We start from the raw sequence: 22363 nt of genomic DNA on the forward strand, positions 1-22363 counted from the left end.
TATATTAAAGGAGAAATCATATTGTTTAATTAATATTAGTCAAGAATTAATTGAGAATTAATTTTGTGACTAAAAGAGACTAATGAAACTTAAGGGACTGGAACTGTAATTATAAGATAATTGCATTTGGGCTATGGATTACTTAATGATATATAAGTTGGACGAATTCTATGGGGAAGCCCATTAGAAATCATCCAAAGGATGTACCAAAGGAATCCATGGGCTGCTTAGGGCTTAAGCAGTCAGATTAGGGTTTCCTAGTTTAAAACCCTAATAGCCTACATGTATAAATAGCACCCTTAAGCCCCAAAAACGTGGTGAAGAGTTCCTCTAGGGTTTTCACACGTTTTGGGCAGCCTCCTTCTCTTCTCCTCTTCATCCTCTTGCTCTTGGTGTTTGTGAACCATTAGAGGAGTGACATTTGTGACTCTAAGCTTTCTAAAGTCATTACAAGGAGGATTTGAGATTGTTATTGCTACATAACAATCAAGGTAATATCTTAAACCCATTCTTATGTTAATATTGATTATCATATGCTAGAACTAGGGTTTGAAGTCTTGGATGAATTGCATGTACAATAGAGAAACCTAGATCCAAGCATTAGGGTTTGTATGAGCACATAAGATGTTCTTATGGCTAAAACCCATCAGTTTTTAGGTGTGCCTCCCGAGAGGCAAGTGGAGTTCCTGATTTGGTTCCAGGGCGACACCTATTGCCAAGGCACCTTATCGCCTTGCGCTACCATAGGTGCAGGAGTTATCCTCACAGCTCCAGGAGCTCTTGGGGAAGTGTTTTATCAGAACGAGTAGCTCACTGTGGGGAGCGTCGATCCTTTTTGTCAAGAAAAAGGATGGTTCACATCGGATGTATATTGATTACCGGGAGTTGAACAAGCTAACGGTCAAGAACCATTATCCACTTCCGAGTATCGATGATTTATTCGATCAGTTGCAGGGGCATCTTTGTTTTCAAGATTTATTTGAGATCTAGATATCATCAGATGAGAGTATGTGAGGAGGATATTCAGAAGACGGCCTTTAGAACTCGTTATGGGCATTACGAGTTTATGGTGATGCCTTTTGGGCTCACCAACGCACCGACAGTGTTCATAGATTTCATGAACCGGGTGTGCAAGCCTATGTTGGACCAGTCGGTGATCGTGTTCATCGATGACATGTTAGTGTATTCAAGGTCCACGAAGCAGCATGAGGAGCATCTGCGTGAGGTTCTTGGGGTATTGAGGTCGGAGAGGTTGTATGCCAAATTCTCCAAGTGTGATTTCTGGTTCTGAGAGGTCCAGTTCCTGGGACACCTCGTTAATCAGAATAGGATATTGATCGATCTGGCCAAGATTAAGGCAGTTATACGATGAGAGGTGCCGAGATCCCCATCCGAGATTAGGAGTTTTCTGGGATTGTTCGGCTACTATCGGAGGTTTATCAAGGATTTCTCCAAGATTGCAGTTCCTCTCACCAGATTGACCCGGAAGGGCATTACTTTTTTTTGGGGGCTTGAGCAGCAGGCATCATTTGATACCCTTCGCCAGAGGTTGTGCGAAGCTCTGGTGTTAGTCCTTCCGGAAGGAGTGGAGGACTTCGTAGTCTATTGTGATGCATCTATTTCAGGGACGGGTTCGGTGTTGATGCATAGGGGTCACATGATAGCATATGCGTCGAGGCAGCTGAAGCCTCATGAGACGAGGTATCCCACCCATGATTTGGAATTGGGGGAGGTAGTGTTCGCCCTCAATATTTGGCGCCACTATCTTTATGGTGTCCGGTGTACCATATACACGGACCATAAGAGCCTGAAGTACCTGATGGATCAGCCCAACTTGAATATAAGGCAGAGAAGATGGTTGGATGTAGTGAAGGACTACGACTGTGAGATATTATATCACCCCGACAGGGCTAATATGGTAGTTGATGCCTTAAGTGCCGATCCGAGATGTGTGTATGAGCATAACGGTGATGACTCCAGTCTTAGATACCATCCGAGAGGCTCAGGTAGAGGCTATGAGACCAGAGAACCGCAAGATAGAGCATGTGGTCGGTCAGGTTTCCGAGTTTCAGTCAGATAGTCGGGGACTTATGACTTTTCGAGGTCGGATTTGGGTGCCATATTCAGGTGGAGCTCAGCGTATATTGATGGAGGAGGCGCATAGATTGAGATTTTCGATCCATCCTAAGGCCACTGAGATGTATTTGGATTTGAAGAGGGATTATTGGTGGCCCTGTATGAAGAAGGATGTGGCTTGGGTAGTTGATAGATGCTTGACCTGTCGTCGGGCCAAGGCAGAGCATCAGCGACCCCATGGTCAGCTGCAGCTTTTAGAGGTTCCCCAGTGGAAGTGGGAAGAGATCACCATGGATTTCATTACCAAGCTGCCGAGGACCGGGCATGGGGTAGACATGATATGGGTGATTGTAGATTAGTTGACAAAGAGTTCTCACTTCCTCGATATCAGTGAGAACTCTTCTACAGAGAAATTAGCCGAGATCTACGTTCGAGAGGTGGTGGCACGGCAAGGGGTGCCGACATCGATAGTGTCAGATCGGGATGTGCGTTTTACTTCCAGGTTCTGGAAAAAGTTTCATCACGAGTTGGGTACTCGACTGCATTTCAATATAGCTTACCACCCACAAACAGACGGGCAGAGTGAACGAACGATTAAGACGCTTGAGGACATGTTGCGTGCATGTTCTATGGACTTTGGAGGAAGTAAGGACACTTATTTGCCCTTAGTTGAGTTTTCATATAACAACAACCACCATTCCAGCATTGGCATGCCTCCCTTTGAGCTTTTATACGGGAGGAGGTGTCGGACTCCTATCTGTTGGGGAGAGGTAGGCAGCGAGTGATGGGTGGCACTAAGATAGTGTTGAAGATGACCGAGCAGATTCAGCAGGTCAGAAAGAGGTTGCTGACAGCCCAGAGTTGCCAGAAGAGTTATGCAGACCGAGGACGATCCGAGCTAGAGTTCCAAGTTGGAGATTTTGTCCTCCTGAAGGTATCCCCATGGAAGGGGGCGATCCGATTCAGGAAACGGGTCAAGCTGGTCCCTAGATACATCGGTCCTTTTAGAGTGACCGCCATAGTGGGTAAGGTAGCTTACCGGTTGGATCTACCTGCAGAGTTGAGCTAGATCCATAACACCTTCCACGTGTCTCAGTTGAGGAAGTGTGTAGCCGGTGAGATGGTGGTGGTACCATTAGAGGACATTCAGGTTGATGCGAGCCTAAATTACATCGAGAGGCTAGTTTGTGATCATGGATAGGAAAGTGAAGGTTCTGAGGAATAAAGAGGTGCCTCTGGTTCAGGTCCAGTGGCAACATCGGAAAGGGTCCGAGTGGACTTGGGAGTAGGAGTCTGATATGCGAGAGCAGTATCCAGAGTTATTTCCGGGGCATGACTTCGAGGGCGAAGTCTGATTGTAGTGGGGGAGAACTGTAACATCCTTTCTCCCAGGTATTGTATTTATTCATTTATTTTTGGGAATTAATGAGTGACTCGGCGAGTTGTGTGTTCGAATCGCCGAGTATAGTTGGATTTGAGCACAGGGGTTAAATAACCGACTCGACGAGTCAGAGATGCCGACTCGCTGAGTTGGCGTTGTGTGAGGAAACCCTAAATCCCATGTGTTGGGGCCTATTTAAGGAAACTTATGTCCTCATTTCCGCCTCACCAGCTACCCTGAGAGAAACCCTAATCAGCCATTGAGCTAAGAGAGAGTGTTTAAGCTAACATTTGAGTGTTTTGGTGAAGCATTAGAAGAAGAAGAAGTGATATTCAAGCAAGGAACGAGGAATAGCCATGAGATCCAGTATTCATTCACTTGGAGCTTCTGTTGGAAGGTAAAAGTCGTCACCATGCTCATCATGTTCTTTAGATCTTGTTAAAGAGAAAATTTTGGGCCTTTTTCCTTATTCCTTTGAGATTTGGTATGAATTGTGCTTGCCAAGCATTGAGACATCAGATCTGGACCTTGTAAGGTCCATAGAGTCCAAAGGTTCCAACTTTATCCATCTATAAAGAGTTATTGTGCTTAAACACCTTGGTTAGAGCTTTTATTTGGGATTATGGAGCAAACATGTCATGCATGAACGTAAAGATCGAAGCTTTACGTGAAATTTGACCCTTGAGAGGCTAGATCTAGAGTTTGGAGTGATAGATCTGCCTTAAAACGTCTGGATTAGAATTTGACTCAGGGGACTTGATGAGTCAAAGAGCTGACTCGACGAGTTAGCTATGATTTTCCCCGTCGAGTATGGACATGGGTAACTCGGCAAGTTAACGAGACAAATCGACGAGTTGAGTTGGGTTTTTGTGAAGTTCTGAGGATCATTGGGGACTCGGCGAGTTGGGTCAACATGGACTATTGACTCGAGTTTGACTTTTGTTGACTTAGGGTTTGGTCAATCATGAGTCATGTTGACCATGGAGGGGTAAAATGGTCATTTTCCCCAATCCAAGAGTTAGAAAGGGAAAATGATTTAGTTTGCTAGAAGTTTTCATTTAAGTGTTAATTAGAAACAATTATCAAATGTGACTAGGCGGAGGCTAGGTTTAGTGATTCGTGTTCGAGAAGTACGCATTTCCTTAGCTTTCGTATGAGGTGAGTCTTCTCACATACTTACCATGAGTGGTATCTTTATGTAAATGAGGTGACTTATGTGCTTACTTAAGTATTGTGATATACTGCATTATGTCTTTGTGATGTATGTTGAGTATTATTACTATGAGCTTATTGAGTTTTGGGACCGGAGGGTCTCCACTGAGACACATTGACCGGAGGGTCGTATTGAGCTAGCCTCGAGTGGCTAATGTGATGTGTGTGTTATTTTGGGGAACTCACTAAGCTTCGTGTTTACCGTGTTATGTGTTATGTGTTTCAGGTACCTCTGAGGATCACGGGAAGGCACCGACTTGATTGTACTCACACACCCGATTTGGAGATATGTTTTTGGAGGATCCTGGATTTATGTTATAAACAGTTTTGAGATATGTGTTTTGATAACTTGATGTTTTTGGAATTTTGTGATTTTGAAATGAGATAATTGGGTTTTTTTAAATGAAAATTTTTGTTTGAAAATTTATGGTGTTACACCAAATAATCAATTGACGATTTCGCATCTTTAACTTGATCAATATCGATATGTAACAGAACAAATCAAATCTAACTGAGTCACAAGTTTTGAATCACTAATAAAGTTGATCCATTATTAGGAATGAAGAAACAAAATAAAAAATGCAACTGATGAACTTGCTTCAAACAGAAGAATGTACAACCATAGAAGCACATGATGAAGATGAACACATTTAATACGTATCAAACTAATTTAATGAATCTTTGGGCTCCGTGTTTAAGATATCGATTCATGGGCTCAAGCAACAATATCGGATCAAAAAACAAATGTGTGGGCTTAATAATGATGAACAATATCCTTTCGTGATTTGGGCTCAAAACAAATATGAGCAATAATCGATCTAATATGATTTTGGGCTAATTTTTGATTCAAACACACAATTGCAAATTTAGAGTCAAATAAAAAAAATATAGGACTGGATTGGGCTTGATCAATGTAAATATTATTGGATCATAGCAAATGGGATTTTCTTTAAAAAAAAATTGATCCAATGAGTTAAAATGATCAAAAATTTCAAAAACATAAGCACAAATCAAAGAGACTTTGAGAGATCATTGAGAGACTCACCATAAACGTTCCAATTGTGTTGAATGTAGCCAAATCGAGAACCGTTTCTTCAAAAAATCGCTTTGATCTTCAAAGACCGGCTCTGATACCTATTAATGTGAATTACGAGCATTGATTTGGCATGCATAATTAAATGAACACAAAGAACATGGTGATTTGGGTGTCCAAGAGATGTATTCGATCAAGAAAGGTGTTACAAAAAAGTATAAGCTAGATCTAGACAAATAAATAGTTCACACTAACACTCTTAATGTTACATCTCTTAAGCACACCACTACAAGTGGTATGAAACCCATTATATATAGAGGTGTTTACATGTCTCTTTCTTTCTCTCTCTCTCTCTCTCTCTCTCTCTATATATATATATATATATATATATATATATATATATATATATATATATATATATATATATGTCTATCTATCTGTCTCTCATGTCACAAGGAATCACTACCACATGCAAATACGTCTACAATAGTTAAACCATTACAAATTCATTCATGCATAACTTTGCACCCAACATAAATGAGGGGATGCAAGATGTTCCTGATGTCCAAGGATTATATGGTCATCCAGTTGCAAAAGATTTGTAGAACTAGAGTACTCATTAGATGAAATATTTTATGGCGCAAGAACATTTATATATACAAGTTAAACAAGTAAGTTCATAAATTTTATTTTATTTAGAAAATTTTAATCATCATATATTTACATATTACACCAACCTTTTAGGAAGAATACCAATTGTTGAAACACTAGATGTGGTTTTTGAAACAAAAGAACATGTAAGAGTTGATAAAACACAACCACCCAGACTAAGAATGCAGTTGAGGAAGAATTCATAGATGATTTTGAAAGCTAAGTTGAGTAAGAAGTTAAAGGATGTACCAAGATTAAACTTTTGGGACCCTTTTTTTAGGAACCTAGAATTTAGAGAGATTTGACTTTTAATCAAATCTTGACCAAAAGGATAAAATGGTCATTTAGAGGAATTTAGTAAGTTTATGAAGTTGTGACTTCATGAAAATGGCTAAGATAGGTTTAAGTTACTAGAATGAGATTAGATGAGTAAGTTCAAGTAAAAGAATGCATGAGAAGATGTGTTTTGGCTAAAATGGTAAAATTGGTATTTTTATGCTTTTTGGGCCAAGTTTGTGACATAATAGATTAAGAATCATATTAAGCCAATGAGAAATGAGTTGAAAGAGTTGTAGAGTATGTTCCTACCATCACTTGGATATAAAGATTATAGAAAACTAGTTAGAAACAAAGAAGTTATGCACATTATAAGTTAGGATGAAAGTTGTCCCCAAAGTTGGAAGGGAATCAGAAATGCACTTTTTTGATCTCTAGTATCCGCGGTGTGGTAAATAGATCGTCACGGCACAGTGGCAAAAGTGGGTTGCCTTTGACTACGAGTTAAATGGTCACCACGGCATGGTGAATACCCCACCATAACGTGGTTTTAAGGCCAAAACACAGGTTTTAACATGTTAAGAGCTCATTTCGATCTATATTCTTTGGAGATCGATTGGGAGCTCAAAGGTTGTGATTTTACTGCCAAATTCATGCCAAGAGAAGCTAGAGATGGTGGGTTGTTAGGATTTTCATCCTTTCCACATTAAGGTATGATTTCTCCATTTTTATGAAATATTTGAATTGGTTATATTGGTTGGTTTGATCAACCTATAGATCAAGTATGATGTTATTGATAGTGTCTAAAATCTTTAACTAAGATTTGGAAGTGATTTCCATGGTGAAATGAATCCAATGAGTGTTAGGGTTTGAAAACCTGACTAGTGATTAATGATTGATGCATTAAATGTTAGATTATGATGAATTAGGTAGTATGGGATGCTTAATTCATTGTTTGGGTTAGATTAGAAAAAGAAAATATGAATTTAGAAATATGATCCATTAAGTGGTCATTTTGACCATAAGATTTATTAAGCTCTTGATAAGCTAACAAATGTATTAAGAATCTTGAATATATGTATAAATAGTTCTAAGAGCAAAGAAGATGGATCAATGTGCATCAACTAAAGAATAGAGCTAATGGTAGTTAGTCTTCACTAACTAACAAGGTGAGTTATTACTCTTTCTCTCTCTCTCTCTCTCTCTCTCTCTCTTGATTATGTTATATATATTTATATACATGTATGTATGTTTGTATGTAAGTATCATGTATCTAAGCATGATATAGAGAAAGGAAGGATATGATTATATGTAATGTAATCCTACGTGAGATTATGTACTTATGCATATACATTTAAGATCATACATCTGAGCATGTATATATAACCAAAGTATGTATAGATGTACAAGGAAAAGATAAGGGTATTATGAGTGATACATATAAAAGTATATAAAAATAGGATTCTATGTATTATGATCCTATATACGAGTAGATGATAAGAAGAGGTATATGCGGATACCAAAGAGATTGTAGATAGAGACAATATGATTATATGTAGTATAATCATAAGTATGAGTATGCATGTATGTCTAGACATTAATGGTATTATGTAGAATACATATATGTTAATAAACATATTAAGTACTTAATAAGTTAAGTACTATATGTTTAGTAGTAGATCACTTAATAAAATAAAGAGATAGAATGTCCATGGGACAAGTATTATGTGATGAGTCACATAATAGAGATAAAGATTCTATAAAAATGATTCCTTCGGGAATAAGATTATGATTCATATGAGAATGAGAGTATGGTCCTTTTGGGGATATAAACAAATGATTTCTGTGGGAATAAGAAAGTATATGGTTAAAGAAGGTAGAGAAAGGTTCCATGAGTGGAATGAAGCAAGAGAGTTTAAGAAGTTAGATAAAATCTATGAGGGATTAAGAGTAAGGAATCCGTGAGGGATTCATGAGAAGAAGAATGGTTAACGATCCACGGGGGATCATAAGAGAATGGAGTAAGGCTGGATGGGAGTACCCCATAAGGTTAGTGGGTTTTAGTTTCTTTTAAAAGTAGATGAGACTATAGTATGAGATGGGACCGTTGGGTATAGTTGAGAATAGAATGTTGAGGGGTGAGTAAATGAAAAATAGAAATATTAAGAGTAAACAGAGCATGAGACATGCATGTTATGAGTAAGAGATGTTTGAAGAGCATAGTAAGAATATGAGAATAGCATGCATAAAGTATGAGAAGAATAGATAGAGTATGAGATGAAATAACAGTAATGGATAAGAAAATGAGATGCATAAAGAAGAGTAAGAGAGAGATAAATAATGAGAAATTAGAGTATGTACCGAGTATGAGATGAGAAAGATGGAGAATAGAGTAGAGTATGAAAAAAGGACAAAATGTAAAGTATGTGACGATAAGAGAAAGATAAAGAAGGAGAGATAGATTGCATAGTATTACAAAGAAAATAGAAGAAACGATAGAGTATGGAAAGATATAAAATAGTTAGATGAAGAGTAGATATGCATGAAAACATAATAAAATATAACTCACACCTGTGGTCTGATATAGTAGATGTTTTCCATGTTTTGTAAGTTCAGATATCACAGGGGCATGTAAGAAAACATGCACACAAGGACTTAGTGTAGAATAATATTTTTTATTTATTTATTTGTAGTTTTCCTTGATGCTTACTTAATAGATTAGATTTTATTATAAATTTTGATTAAACCTAGGATGTAAAATGTTTTAATTTTATAAAATTCCGAAATTGTTAGAAAACTCTGATATATATATATATATATATATATATATATATATATATATATATATATATATATAGGGTTAGGTTATTTTGTTTTCACTATCTATTGTGTTCATGTATGACTGATTCTAGACCAATCATTTTAGTTATTTTAAGAAAGTAATTAATGCATATTACATATTGAATATATAATGAATATTAGTTATATCTTCAGCATTTAATATGCATTAATTACTTTCTTAAAATAACTAAAATGATTGGTCCAGAATCAGTCATATATACACACAATAGATAGTGAAAACATTTGAACCTAACTCTCTCTCTCTCTCTCTCTCTCTCTATATATATATATATATATATATATATATATATATATATATATATATATATATATATCTTTGTGGATGTCTGTATAGAAAATCCGTGTCATCATAATTGTTATCAGAATCATAGCTTAAATTGTATTTGATATGCCTACACTAGATTTAAACTAGATTTAAACTATTGGAGAAGAGAACCACATGGTTTAGGACCAAGGACCATTATCAGTGTCGAGCACTAAGGGTCTATGCTCTTTTTGCACAAAATATGAAATGGTTTGAGATAAACAATATGTTATGAGATGTTGAAGTAAAGGATTAAAATGTGTGAAAATAAAGAACCTAGAAAGTTTGTGGGATAGTAGATGAAAATATGATTTTTTTTCCTTTTTTCTTTTTAAAATTTTTTTACCATTTGTCTTTGAAACATGTCTTCTAGAAAAAGTGGTCCTAAAATTAACCGTGAAAAAGAATAATGCTCATTCTCATAAGATTTTGTCGACCGTTAGATTAATGATAGATGACTTTGATGGGAAGTGATAGGGCCACATGGCATGATGTAATTTCATGTTGCAACTAACATTAATCACCGACGCTCCACCAGATTCGTTTCCATCTATTTCAATCTCCTTTCCTTTCTACTCTTTTCACTGTATTTTCTACTGTATATATCTTCATACATTTCCTCTAAAGTGACCTGGAAAACATTTGAGAGCCGCTGTCACACACAATACACACTAACCCTTTTGCATTTCAAACAAAAGAAAAACCCACATAAAAAAGATTCACAAATTCTAATCCGTCTTCCAAAGATCCATATGTAGGGTTCTTTACAAACCCCCTTTTCAACTCATGGCTTTTTGATCTTTGTCTGCTACTCTAGGTGAGCATTTTTTTCGATCTTTTTAAGTAGTTCATTTCTCAAATGTGCGATTTGTCTTGGACCAATGGTGGGTTCAAAGGTGTTTTATCCAATTTGTAAGTGGCTACGTGTATTTCGATTCGCGAAATCTTTGGATTTCATTGAATCTTGCAGATACAACTTCGGATCTGTTCGTAGGTTTGAAGATCTAGCTGTGGGTCGACGTATTTTGGTTAATTTTTGAATAAAAACGTGTCTTTTCTTTGTGATTCTTTCTATGCGTTTGTTCAGATTCAGTTTTTGAAGTGATTGGTTGATGCCCTAATTAGTCAGATTACTTGAAATTTGGGGGAAAGTAAAGAAATATAAACTGTGTAATGTATCTCATCGAATCAAACTGAAAAGTACACATGACTATATACTGTTTATATAACTTCTTCACATTATGCTTAGATAAAAAGCAACATTGCCTCCTCTCATTTGATTCCTCGTTTTCGTAGCTATGGCGGATGTTGACGATATCATGGTTGTTTCGGGAAATGGGACTACTCATGACGCAGATCATGACTACGAAGACGATAATGAAATCATAGCAAGGATTCCCAATTATGATTCCGAAGTCAAAGAAGGAAAGGGGAATTCCATGGATTCCTTCACTGAAGAAATCGAAGAAAGCAACGATCTTGATGCTCTTAAGGTACTAAAAACAGTTTATTCTATTAAAAAAAACAGACCTTTAGTATTTTGTAACACTGTAACTAAACCTATTAAAAAATTTCCATTTTTTCTTTGTTATAAGGAACTTCAATTGAAAGATAGTGATGTATCAAGTCAACCCAAATGTCAAAACACTACAGATGACAATTTAGGCCTTAAAATTGATACAAAAAAGAAAATAGAAGCAAAGAAAACTTCTTCAGTGAAACAATTTGAAAAAAAGAGTGGCAATTCAAAACCTGCAATATCTCAAGTTAAGGCCCATCTTTCTAAGGTATACAATTGCTTCACTTTTGTTAACCTTATGGATTTGGTCAATTAGTCAAACTTTTTCAGAAACTCTTTAATTGTTTTTTACTTTTTACCTTAGCAACATGGAAAATCTGATTCAACAACATCTACTGCAAACATTGTGCAATCTGAAGGTGTCAAGTATGTTCTATTTACTCTTGAGCTTTATGTAATTATTAAACATGTTTATAGTTTGTTAGATTTTAAGTTGACTTTTTTTCTTGATATAGGGATAAGGTCAAAGTGAAGTCAATGAAAACAGTTCAAGGAAGTTCAACCGAAGCAAGAACACATTCTTCTGAGTATCCTAATTTGCTTACATCAACATTTTTTTTAATACATTTGACTTTTGAGGTCAATTTGTTATTTATTAGCATCATATTTAGTGTTTTTTCTTAATTACATGAAAACAGAAGCTCAACAACAGGAGATGAAAAGCCACAAAGACTTGGCACACTTCCAGCTTATAGTTTTAGTTTTAGGTGTAATGAAAGAGCTGAAAAACGTAAAGAGGTCAGTTTTATTTATATTTTTATATTTTTGACCTCTTTCTTTTGCTTCAATAAACTTATTTTTATTTGTATTTTTATATTTTTGGCAGTTTTATTCTAAGCTGGAGGAAAAGATCCATGCAAAAGAAGAAGAAAAGAATTCTCTTCAAGCAAAAACAAAGGTATAGTTAATTATTACTTTTTTGCTAAATATAAAAGACAGTGTTTGGAATTGAGCATTACTGAGTTGCCACAAAGGAATGGAATTGAGCAATCTGTACAGAATGTAATTCCTTCTTTTGGTCTGATTTTGTTTCCATAGGGGAAGGATTCCTTGAAGGAATGGAATGATATATGATAGTTATAATTTACTTTATTTTAAATAATGTTCAATAACAATAATGATTTTAAAAAATTCCAAAACTTCAATTAAATTCATTTTCTTTTCAAAAATGACTAAAAACATTTTTTTTATGATAGCTCTATTTTAAGATTTCATTGTATTTAGTTTTATACTTTTTGTAAACAACTTTTTTAAATGATACATATTTCTTTTTGACTCTTTGAAATACGTGTACATATATTTTAAATGACTTGAAATATGTTTATATGAAATTTCTTTAACTTAATCTAATTGAAATTTATTCTTATAAAATAGCATCATTCTTCTTTATTTATCAGTTTAAAGTTTATATAGTTTTCTGATAATAATACACCACAAACATGAATGGCTCATGTAAATGGAATGTAATGATCAATTCCATTCCATTCCTTTGTCATTCCATTCCAATTTCCATCATACCTAAAAGTTTGATTATAACAAATCTTTTTTTGTAAAAGGAACATCAAGAAGCTGAGATTAAAATGTTACGAAAGAGTCTTATGTTTAAAGCTACACCAATGCCAAGTTTTTACCATGAAACTCCTCCTAAGACAGAGTTAAAGAAGGTAACATTTCTTAAACTCTTTTTCCCAATTTATATTTTTACAAAATAATAATATTTTTTTTTTACTGATTTAGATTCCAACAACACGTCCGAAATCTCCAAAACTTGGAAGGAAAAAGGAGTCCCCCACAGGAGAAGAGAATGGTGGCAATATTTTTCGACCTCGATTAAGTTTGGATGCAAGAAAATCTTTAATTTCCAAAACTGCCCCTAAAGGTGTAGTAACATCTTCTGTTGTCGCAAAGAAACCAACAAGGAAATCTCTTCCTAAGCTACCTTCTGAAAAGACCAAAGTGCCCTCCGACTCCAAAGAGAGAAAAGAAGCCCCTTCCTGTGAAATTACAATATCGTCCGAACTTGAAAGTCAACCAAATAAAGATTCATCATCTCATGTTGAGGAGGAAAAAGCCGAGGTATTGGCCAATTGAAATGATGAGAAATGTGTTGTATTTCAAAATTCCATTTTCGCCCTCGGGAGTATATAATCGGATGCATCAATTGAAAACTGGAGGTGGGAAGATTTTATTTTCTTGTTTAAAATCTTTAGTCAGTTGGGGTGACCTGCCTGCGAAGGGTAAGTTGGGTAAGTGTTTTTGTGAGAATGGTGATGTGACCATTTTGCCCTTATTTGAGCATTGGATGTTTAGTTTTCTCCTTTGGACAATTGATTCCTGAATGTGGTTTAGTTTATTACTAATTATTATTATGAAGAAACTGTTTCAGAACTTAATTTGACACAGGCACTTGGAATTTGTGTTGGATGTCTCAACAAAACTTGTTACCTTGATATGATGAAATTGTTAATTTTATATTATATATTATATATACACTTTACACCCTTTATGCCATTCCATAGACTTTAGATCCTTGACTTACATGCCATTTTCAATCTGAGCTGCTGCATTCAACACCCATGGTGTGTTGACCATCATACCCTTTTATATAATACGAGAAATTGCATTAGTAGTCAAATAACACAAGTTCTTGATTCAATGTGTGAGAGACCAAATTTTACGTAACATTGTTCAACTCTCTCCTAGTGCTTCATTCCTAAGTTACAAATCTTTTTGTTAAACAATTACACTAAAGTGTTTAACACAAACTTGTCAATTATATATTATGTCAATTCGTTTTTTTGGCACAAACCCAAATCCAAACCGATAAATTCGGTTATTAAAAACCAAAATTGTTCGATTCGGTTTCAATTTTTCAGTTTAGGTTTTTTGGTTTTCTTTTGGTTGCAGTTTGGTTTTCGCTTACCATGGTTGCTTGAGTACATCTCTTGATTTTGCGCGCCCTTACTCTCATCAAGGATGACTTTGGCATCGTTTCACACTTCAGTGTCTCTTTGTCCTGTTTATGTACCATGCTTCCAACTTATTGAAATCCGTATCTAGTTGCATGTCTAACATTGTCCTACATCTAGGATGCACAAAGTGCTAATGAAAAGTATGAGAAAAGCTTGTACTTTGTCGAAAAAAATCAATTCCGAGAATAACTTTAAAGTTGTCAATAGGTACTCACCAATAGGTTCGTGTCTTTTAATTCTTTAATCTTTGCCTTTGGCCAAATGACACCCTATTAATTTGTTTGGTGTCCCCACTCACGGCTTTGATCTAATGATCCCGGTATATGGGGAAGATACAAAGCGGCAGTAGGATGAACACTCCAACTGGTCTTGAACTGTTGGTACATATGGCGAGGCAAACCCTTCGTGAAGATGTCTGCATACCGTAGAGAGCATACCGTAGAGAGGAAGGAATATGGAGGACTCGAACTTGTCCTATTCAAACCTTTTCGTGAACAAAATGTATATCGATCTCTATGTGCTTCATGCACTGACGTTGAAAGAGATTTTGTGACAGGTAGATGCAGCTCGACCAAAATATTTCTTAGCCATGTAGCTTTGGCGTCACCGTTAGCAACGCCTCGGTACTCTGCCTTGGCACTTAACACTTAGCACTTGAACGAGAGATGGTAGGCTGCCGTTTGGATGACCAAGAGACAAGGTTATCACCCAAAAAGACACAATAGCCGGATGTGGATCGACGAGAATCAGGGATGCCGCCCCAATCAGCGTCGAAACAAGCCGTCAGAGTATGAGTAAGAGAAGCAACAATATGTAATCCATAATAGATGCCACCTTGGTGGGATGTATAGCCACCAAGCAAACTACACCATTTTGTTTGCAAACAAAACGTAATATAGTAGGAAAAAGGGGATCGAATCCACATGGAAGTGGTTGTAATTCAATTACCAATGTAATCCAATTGAACAAGTGAAATAAAACTAAACAACTAAAATTAAACTAGGGGGTTTTTGATTTTGTTTGAAAACTAAAAAACTTGAAGAATTCAAAAGCTTGCAATTACGCAAAATGGTGAGATGTTCAAATATTAGAGAGAATTGGTCAACCAAGACAATTCAACACAATGAATATTTGTTTGTCTATCATTAATATTTAATATGTAAGCTTATCATTCAACCAAAATTAGTTATAGCAATCATGAAACATGATATGTCAAAATTCCTAAAAGGTAGTATGGAGGTTAGGGAAGCCTAAAACACACATTCTTAATCAAAATTTAGAATCCAATTGAAACAATTAGACTCAAGAAAATTGATCAACCTTAAGAATGAAGGAATTCTCAATTCCAAGAGAATGTCAACGCTTACACATCCATAAATAAGTCATGATCCATAAGCTAGAGATGATTTCTACCATCATAATGCCTTTGTTCTAATAAAATCCAATGATTCTGTAAAAAAAAACTAAACAACTTAAAGATTTCCCAACTTCATCATTTCATTCACTATGAAACAGATGGTTTATACATCAAACATATTACTATGGAAACCTTACTACATATACACTCACTCTCATATGAATCTAAGAGCAATACAGAGAACTGTAATAAATATGAACAAACCCTAATCGGGAGTGTAGAGAGAATGAACAGTCTCACACACTAAAAATATTTATCCCTTTTTTTTACAAATGACGTAGAGACTAAGCAATATATACTTCATATCAAATATAATCGGGTATAACCAACAACCCGCGTGTAAACCCGATACCTGCACAAATCATACACAACACACCCCCACAAATATACAAATATGCAAAACTTACCCAACAATCTATAATTAATGTTTAAGTTTGTAACAATCATAAAAACAACATTTCTCAACATCCCCCCTCAAACTAAACATTAATTTGAGAAGACATGAACTTAACCAATTTTTTTAAACACATCAACCATATTAAGCCAATTCACAATATACTCATTTTGAACACTACCAAATGACTTTGTAAGTATATCTGCATTTTGATTTGAAGACACAATTTTATTCACTTTTAGTATTCCATTTTCAATTTTTTCCCTAACAAAATGCTTTGTTTTTTCATGAAAAACAGGATTTAAAGCTATTTTAATTGCCGACTCATTGTCACAAAAAACATCCACATGTAAACTTGATTTTATATCCAAATCATAGTAATTTTAAAATCCAAATTATCTCACAAGTTATACTTCCTAAAGCCCTGTATTCAGATTCAGTAAAAGAACGAGAAATAGTACTCTGTTTGTTACTCTTCCATGAAACAAGAGACCTACCTAAGTACACCAAATAACCAGATATAGACCTTCGACTAATAAGACATTTAGCCCAGTCTGCATCAACAAAACCAACCAAATTAAAAGAGCTTGACTTTGTTAAATGTATTCCCATACCTGGACTATTTTTCAAATACCTCAGCAGTCTGAAAGCTATATTAACATGAGATTTATACGACTTATGCATATATTGACTCAACAGTTGAACAACATAAGAAATGTCAGATATAGTTAAGATAGATCAATTTCCCAATAAGTTTCTGATATTCGGTTATATTGACCAAATAATCAAATTTTTCCAATTCATATTCTCTTTTAATGACCAAATTAGGCTCAAGTGGTGTTTTAACAGGTTTACAAGCAAGCATCCCAAATTCATGGAGTAATTCCATACAATACTTCCTTTGATTAAGACAAATCCCATTTTCAGTTTTTAATACCTCAATACCTAAGAAATATTTCAGATCACCTAAGTCCTTGATTAAAAACTGAGACTTAAGGAAACTCTTAACATTATTTAATTCAGCTTCATTATTACCAATTATAATAATATCATCTACATAGACAAGAAGAACAACATCTGTATCTTGACAATTTCTAACAAATAAGGAATAATCATTTATGCTTTGTTTAAAGCCAAAACTGGAAAGAGAAGAACAGAGCTTCTCATTCCACTTTCTTGGAGCTTGTTTAAGCCCATAAAGAGATTTTAATAACCTACAAACTTTGACATCATCCTTAGAATGATATCCTTCGGGTTGAGTCATATATACACACTCAGACAAATTTTCATATAAAAATGCATTGTTAATATCTAACTGATAGAGAGGCCAAGAATTATGAACAACCATAGAAATAACAACACGAACTATTACTATTTTAGCTACAGGAGAAAAAGTCTCCTCATAATCTATACCCTCTCTTTGATTATATCCTTTAGCAATAAGCCTGTCCTTATATCTTTCTATATCACCATTGGACTTATACTTGATTTTATAAATCCATCTACATCCAATGGCTTTTCTTCCTTTAGGAAGGTTAGTTATTTCCCATGTATTATTTCTATAGAGAGCCTCCATTTCCTCATTCATAGCCTTGATCCAATTAGGATCCAAAGTTGCATCACTATAGGATTTTGGTTCAACAATTTTATTCAGACTAGAAACAAAGTAAAAATTATCCTTATTAAGAGTTGAATAATTAACAGACCTTTCAATTCCATACTTATACTTACCTTCTACAACATAATCACTAAATCTAACTGGCATGTTAACATTTCTACTTGATCTAGTAACCCTAGTTGACAAACTATCAGAAGGATCAAAATTAAGTGACTCATTTTCCTCAGACAAAGCATAAGAGTTTGGAAGCATCTCACCAAAAGGAGGCACATTTACCTCACCAGTCTGGTTGCTGACATTAGAGGGACAAGTCTCATCCAAGTTATGGTCTGCATTAGCACCATCCAACTGATGGTCACTTCTCAAACTTTCTAACCTAGTGTTATCTAGAGCAAAACTAGAATCAATTGAATCATCATAGGAAAACAGGTCATTTGAGTCTACAGGGGCAACGAATTTATCTGTCAAAGATGAGGATTTAAGCTTGAAAGGAAACACAGACTCATACAATTTTACATCCCTGGAGACAAAAGCAAAATTGGAATCAAGACTAAGTACTTTATAACCTTTTTATCAGAAGAATAGCCAAGAAAAATACATTTATCTGCCCTTTCAGAAAACTTATATGAATTATTTAACTTGGTGGCAAAACATAAACATCCAAAAACTCTAAGTTTATCAAAAACTGGTGTATTATTATAAACAAGTTCAAAGGGAGAAGCACCATTTAAAATAGAAGTAGGAGTCCTATTAATCAGGAAAACAGAAGTTAAGATAGCATCTCCCTAGTACTTGATTGGTATACCAGACTGAAACATTAATGACCTAGCAACATTTGGAATATGTATGTGTTTCCTCTCCACAACACCATTCTGTTGTGGAGTATGAACACAAGATGTTTGATGTATAATTCCTTTAGACTCAATCAATTGTCTCATTCTACTATTTAAAAATTCAGTACCATTATATGATCTAACAGTCTTGATTTTAACAGAAAACTAATTAAGTAAAATATTCAAGAAAGTAAGAACACAATTATAAACTTCATCTTTGGACTTCAACAAATAAACCCAAGTTGCCCTAGTATAGTCATCCACAATTGTCAAAAAATATCTAAATCCTTTTGTAGTTGTCACTCTATAGGGACCCTAGACATCTAAATGGATTAACTCACCAAGTTTAGAAGTAGTATGTTGACTAATAGGAAAGGGTTGTCTAGTCTGTTTAGCTTTATGGAAAACATCACATGGTGGTAGATTCTCATTTCCAATTTTTAGTTTGTTTCTTAAAGAACTTAAGGCTTGATCAGAAGGATGACCAAGTCTGTTATGCCAAGTTAGTTTAGACACATAACAAACAGAAGAGGAAATAGATGAATTAGATAGATTACCTGAAGGTACACTATTTATGTAATAGAGACCTCCAGACTCTCTACCATTCCCCACCATCACCTTTGATTGTAAATCCTGAATTTTACAATTATGTTCATTAAAAACAACTTCACAGTTACTATCTTTGCAAACCTTATGCATAGACAACAAATTAACATTGAAATCAGGAACAACAAAAACATAAAACAAAGTCAAAGAACTAGACAAATTCATGTTACCAATTTTATCAATTTTAGCTGATGTACCATTAGGATGACTGACAAGTAATTCTAACTTAGACACATCCACAGTGTCATGGAGCAGTGACTCAGAAGCAATCATATGTTGATTAGCTCCAGAGTCACCTATCCATTTTTGACCATTAACAGAAGCATTAAAGGCTTTAAACAAACAAGTACCTGCCATATTTGCACTAGCAGATGCTTCCTCATTGACTTGCCTATCACCAATAAGTTGTAAAAGCTTGACATATTGATCCTTAGTGAGTTGATGAAACTCAGAATCCCTAATGGAGTCAGAAAAATTATTAGTACCAGTACTTCCAGAAGAAGTAGTGGTTGAGTTTGCAGAAAATTTTTTAACAAAATTATTTTGATTATTTGTTTTACTTCTTGACTTAAAGTCCTTAGGATATCCAATTAACTTGAAGCATTTTTCTATGGTATGACCTTTCATACCACAGTTCTTACATTGAACTATTTGACTCTTATTCTTATTATTGTTTCTATTATTAAACCTGCTATTAAAAGCAGAAGACTGAGACTTAGTCACAGACTGAGATGACTGAAGAGAAGTCAAAGAATCATTTCTTTGAAGAGACTCTTCTCTTGACACAATAGAAAAAGCAGTTTTCACATTAGGCAAAGGGTCCATTAACAAAATATGACTTTTAACTTGATTATATGAATCATCAAGACCAGATAAAAATTGCATAAGTTTCATGAGATTAGAGTGATCCTTCAATTTGATAGAGGCATCACATGTACATTCAGTTAGACTAGTAAGACCATCAAACTCTTTCCATAAAGAATCAAGCTTATTGAAGTAATCAGACAAAGACATACCATTTTGTTTAAGAGAATTAATCTGCTGATGAATGTTAAAACAACAGACCCATCAGATTTATTATAAGTTTCAAAAAGACTTTCCCAAATATCCTGTGCAACTTCAGAATAAGCTTGACTCTAATAAATGGACTCAGAAATAGAAGATAACAACCAAGAACAGACAACAACATTAACCCTATCCCATTTAGTTTTCTTAGACTCATCTACACTACTTTTTTTATAAGAACCATCAACAAATCCTAATTTGTTTCTTGCCTTAAGAGCCCTAGAAATGGAACTTCTCCATAATCTAAAATTTTCATTACTATTTAACTTTATTGTAATAATAGAGGTAACAACATTATCAGAAGGGTGAATGTAGAGAGGATCATCAAAATTAATTTGATCATCCTTTCCACTTCCACCAGGGGGGATCAGTAGCACCACCCGCCATAGAGACAAGCAAAAGCAATCAAGAATAACAAAAAACAGCAAGAAAACAAGACCTTGTACAGATCTTATGTCCAGATGGTCACCACGTATGTTGGGGCCCAAGACAATCAGTACAGAGAGAATAATAGAACAATAGACAACTCAATAAAAGAAAACAGTAACTGGTGTACACAAGACACCAGGATCTCCCATAACAGATACAGAAAAGGATAAAGAATGAGAAACCTCACAGAGATTTTAGAGGAGATAACAAGGAATCTACTCTCTTAGTCCGTTCTCTACTAGGGTTTATCGGTGATGAAATCCGACCCCTAGAGAGTTATTTCAGACAAGAGATTAATCGACCAGTTTAGGGTTTCCAACTGAAGAACAATATTGCAATCGATAATTGCACAGCGGAACCTAAGAGACACAAACACACTCGCAGTACCAAGATCTAGAAGCGGAAAAAAACAAACACATGTATTCGTTGCGATTTAGGGTTTTCCTTCAATAATCGAATCAAATACCAAGTAGAATACAGTTTATGGTAAATAGAGTTCAAGGAACCCTCCGAATAACCAAAATCTGTGAGAATCAAATCAACAAACAAGAGAGAGAGAGAGAGAGAGAGATTCAGAAAATACCTAATCAATCGAAAAGGTAGCGGAACTCTACGATCGTCACAGAACCAACAAGAACTCAACGATCGTTGCAGGAACAAGGAGCCTACGCTCTGATACCATGTAAAAAACTAAACAACTCAAAGATTTCCCAACTTCATCATTTCATTCACAATGAAACAGATGGTTTATACATCAAACAAATTACAATGGAAACCTTACTACATATACACTCACTCTCATATGAATCTAAGAGCAATACAGAGAACTGTAAGAAATATGAACAAACCCTAACGGAGTGTAGAGAGAATGAACAGTCTCACACACTAAAAATATCTATCCTTTTTTTACAAATGACGTAGAGACTAAGCAATATATACTTCAGATCAAATATAATCGGGTATAACCAGCAACCCGTATGTAAACCCGATACCTGCACAAATCATACACAACACACCCCCACAAATATACAAATATGCAAAACTTACCCAACAATCTATAATTAATGTTTAAGTTTGTAACAATCATAAAAACAACATTTCTCAACAGATTCATTCCTAAATTAAAGAAATAGACCAACAATTGCTCATCAAGTATCAAGCTCATGATCAAAGCATTAAATAAGCATAAAATTATGAACTAAGAATCATAAACATGAGATAAATGATAACCAAATATGAATCCTTCAAAACTCACAAATATACAAGCGTTTTAGCCAAAGTCAACTAAAATAAAGTGCCTAGCCACTCATGTCAACAAGACAATGATCACAAAAGTGTTTTAACATCAAGGAGTTAGAAAATACTAGAAGAATGAGAGGTTGTATGGTCTATCTCTCCAAAATGGTCCCAAGCTGCTCTAATGGTGTCCGAAATCGATCTCTGGGATGCAAGACCTAACCCCCAAGGTGAATGATGGGTCAAATGACCAAAATACCCCTGGGAAGGCAGTTGAGCGAGTGGGCACGTAGGGTTGTGCGGGTAGAGACATCACCCTCGCAAAAGATTTTGAAATGCTATTGGCTCATTCTTCCACTACTCTACCCACTACCTTAGATTCCCTTGGTCCCCTTGACATCTCATATCATTCAAATATG

General features: G+C 35.2%; 2 protein-coding genes across 4 annotated transcripts; one reads left to right on the plus strand and one right to left on the minus strand.

The window, feature by feature from the left end:
• Nucleotides 1–10446: 10446 nt before the first annotated feature.
• Nucleotides 10447–13604, plus strand: LOC145057832 (TPX2 (targeting protein for Xklp2) protein family). 3 transcript variants are annotated; one of them, XM_079005742.1, is made up of 10 exons: nucleotides 10447–10612; nucleotides 10766–10823; nucleotides 11092–11288; nucleotides 11391–11582; nucleotides 11679–11740; nucleotides 11830–11901; nucleotides 12013–12112; nucleotides 12201–12272; nucleotides 12931–13038; nucleotides 13112–13604. In XM_079005742.1, exons 3-10 carry the CDS (start codon nucleotides 11094–11096, stop codon nucleotides 13463–13465), a joined length of 1155 nt encoding a protein of 384 aa, XP_078861868.1. In that variant the 5' UTR covers nucleotides 10447–10612; nucleotides 10766–10823; nucleotides 11092–11093; the 3' UTR covers nucleotides 13466–13604. The 3 variants fall into 3 exon arrangements, with proteins under 3 accessions (XP_078861868.1, XP_078861867.1, XP_078861869.1); XM_079005741.1 differs by lacking the exon at nucleotides 10766–10823 and having other exon boundaries at nucleotides 10472–10612; XM_079005743.1 differs by lacking the exons at nucleotides 10447–10612; nucleotides 10766–10823 and adding an exon at nucleotides 10946–10995.
• Nucleotides 13605–16875: 3271 nt separating this feature from the next.
• LOC145059614 (uncharacterized) lies at nucleotides 16876–20228 on the minus strand. Its single transcript, XM_079007436.1, has 3 exons — nucleotides 19299–20228; nucleotides 19166–19241; nucleotides 16876–18341 (listed from the first exon to the last, which is right to left on the minus strand). Exons 1-3 carry the CDS (start codon nucleotides 20226–20228, stop codon nucleotides 16876–16878), a joined length of 2472 nt encoding a protein of 823 aa, XP_078863562.1.
• Nucleotides 20229–22363: the final 2135 nt, after the last annotated feature.

The sequence above is a fragment of the Lactuca serriola genome, chromosome 6, assembly GCF_051521515.1.
Source record: "Lactuca serriola cultivar US96UC23 chromosome 6, Lser_US96UC23_V15, whole genome shotgun sequence".
Classification (NCBI taxonomy): Eukaryota; Viridiplantae; Streptophyta; class Magnoliopsida; order Asterales; family Asteraceae; genus Lactuca; species Lactuca serriola.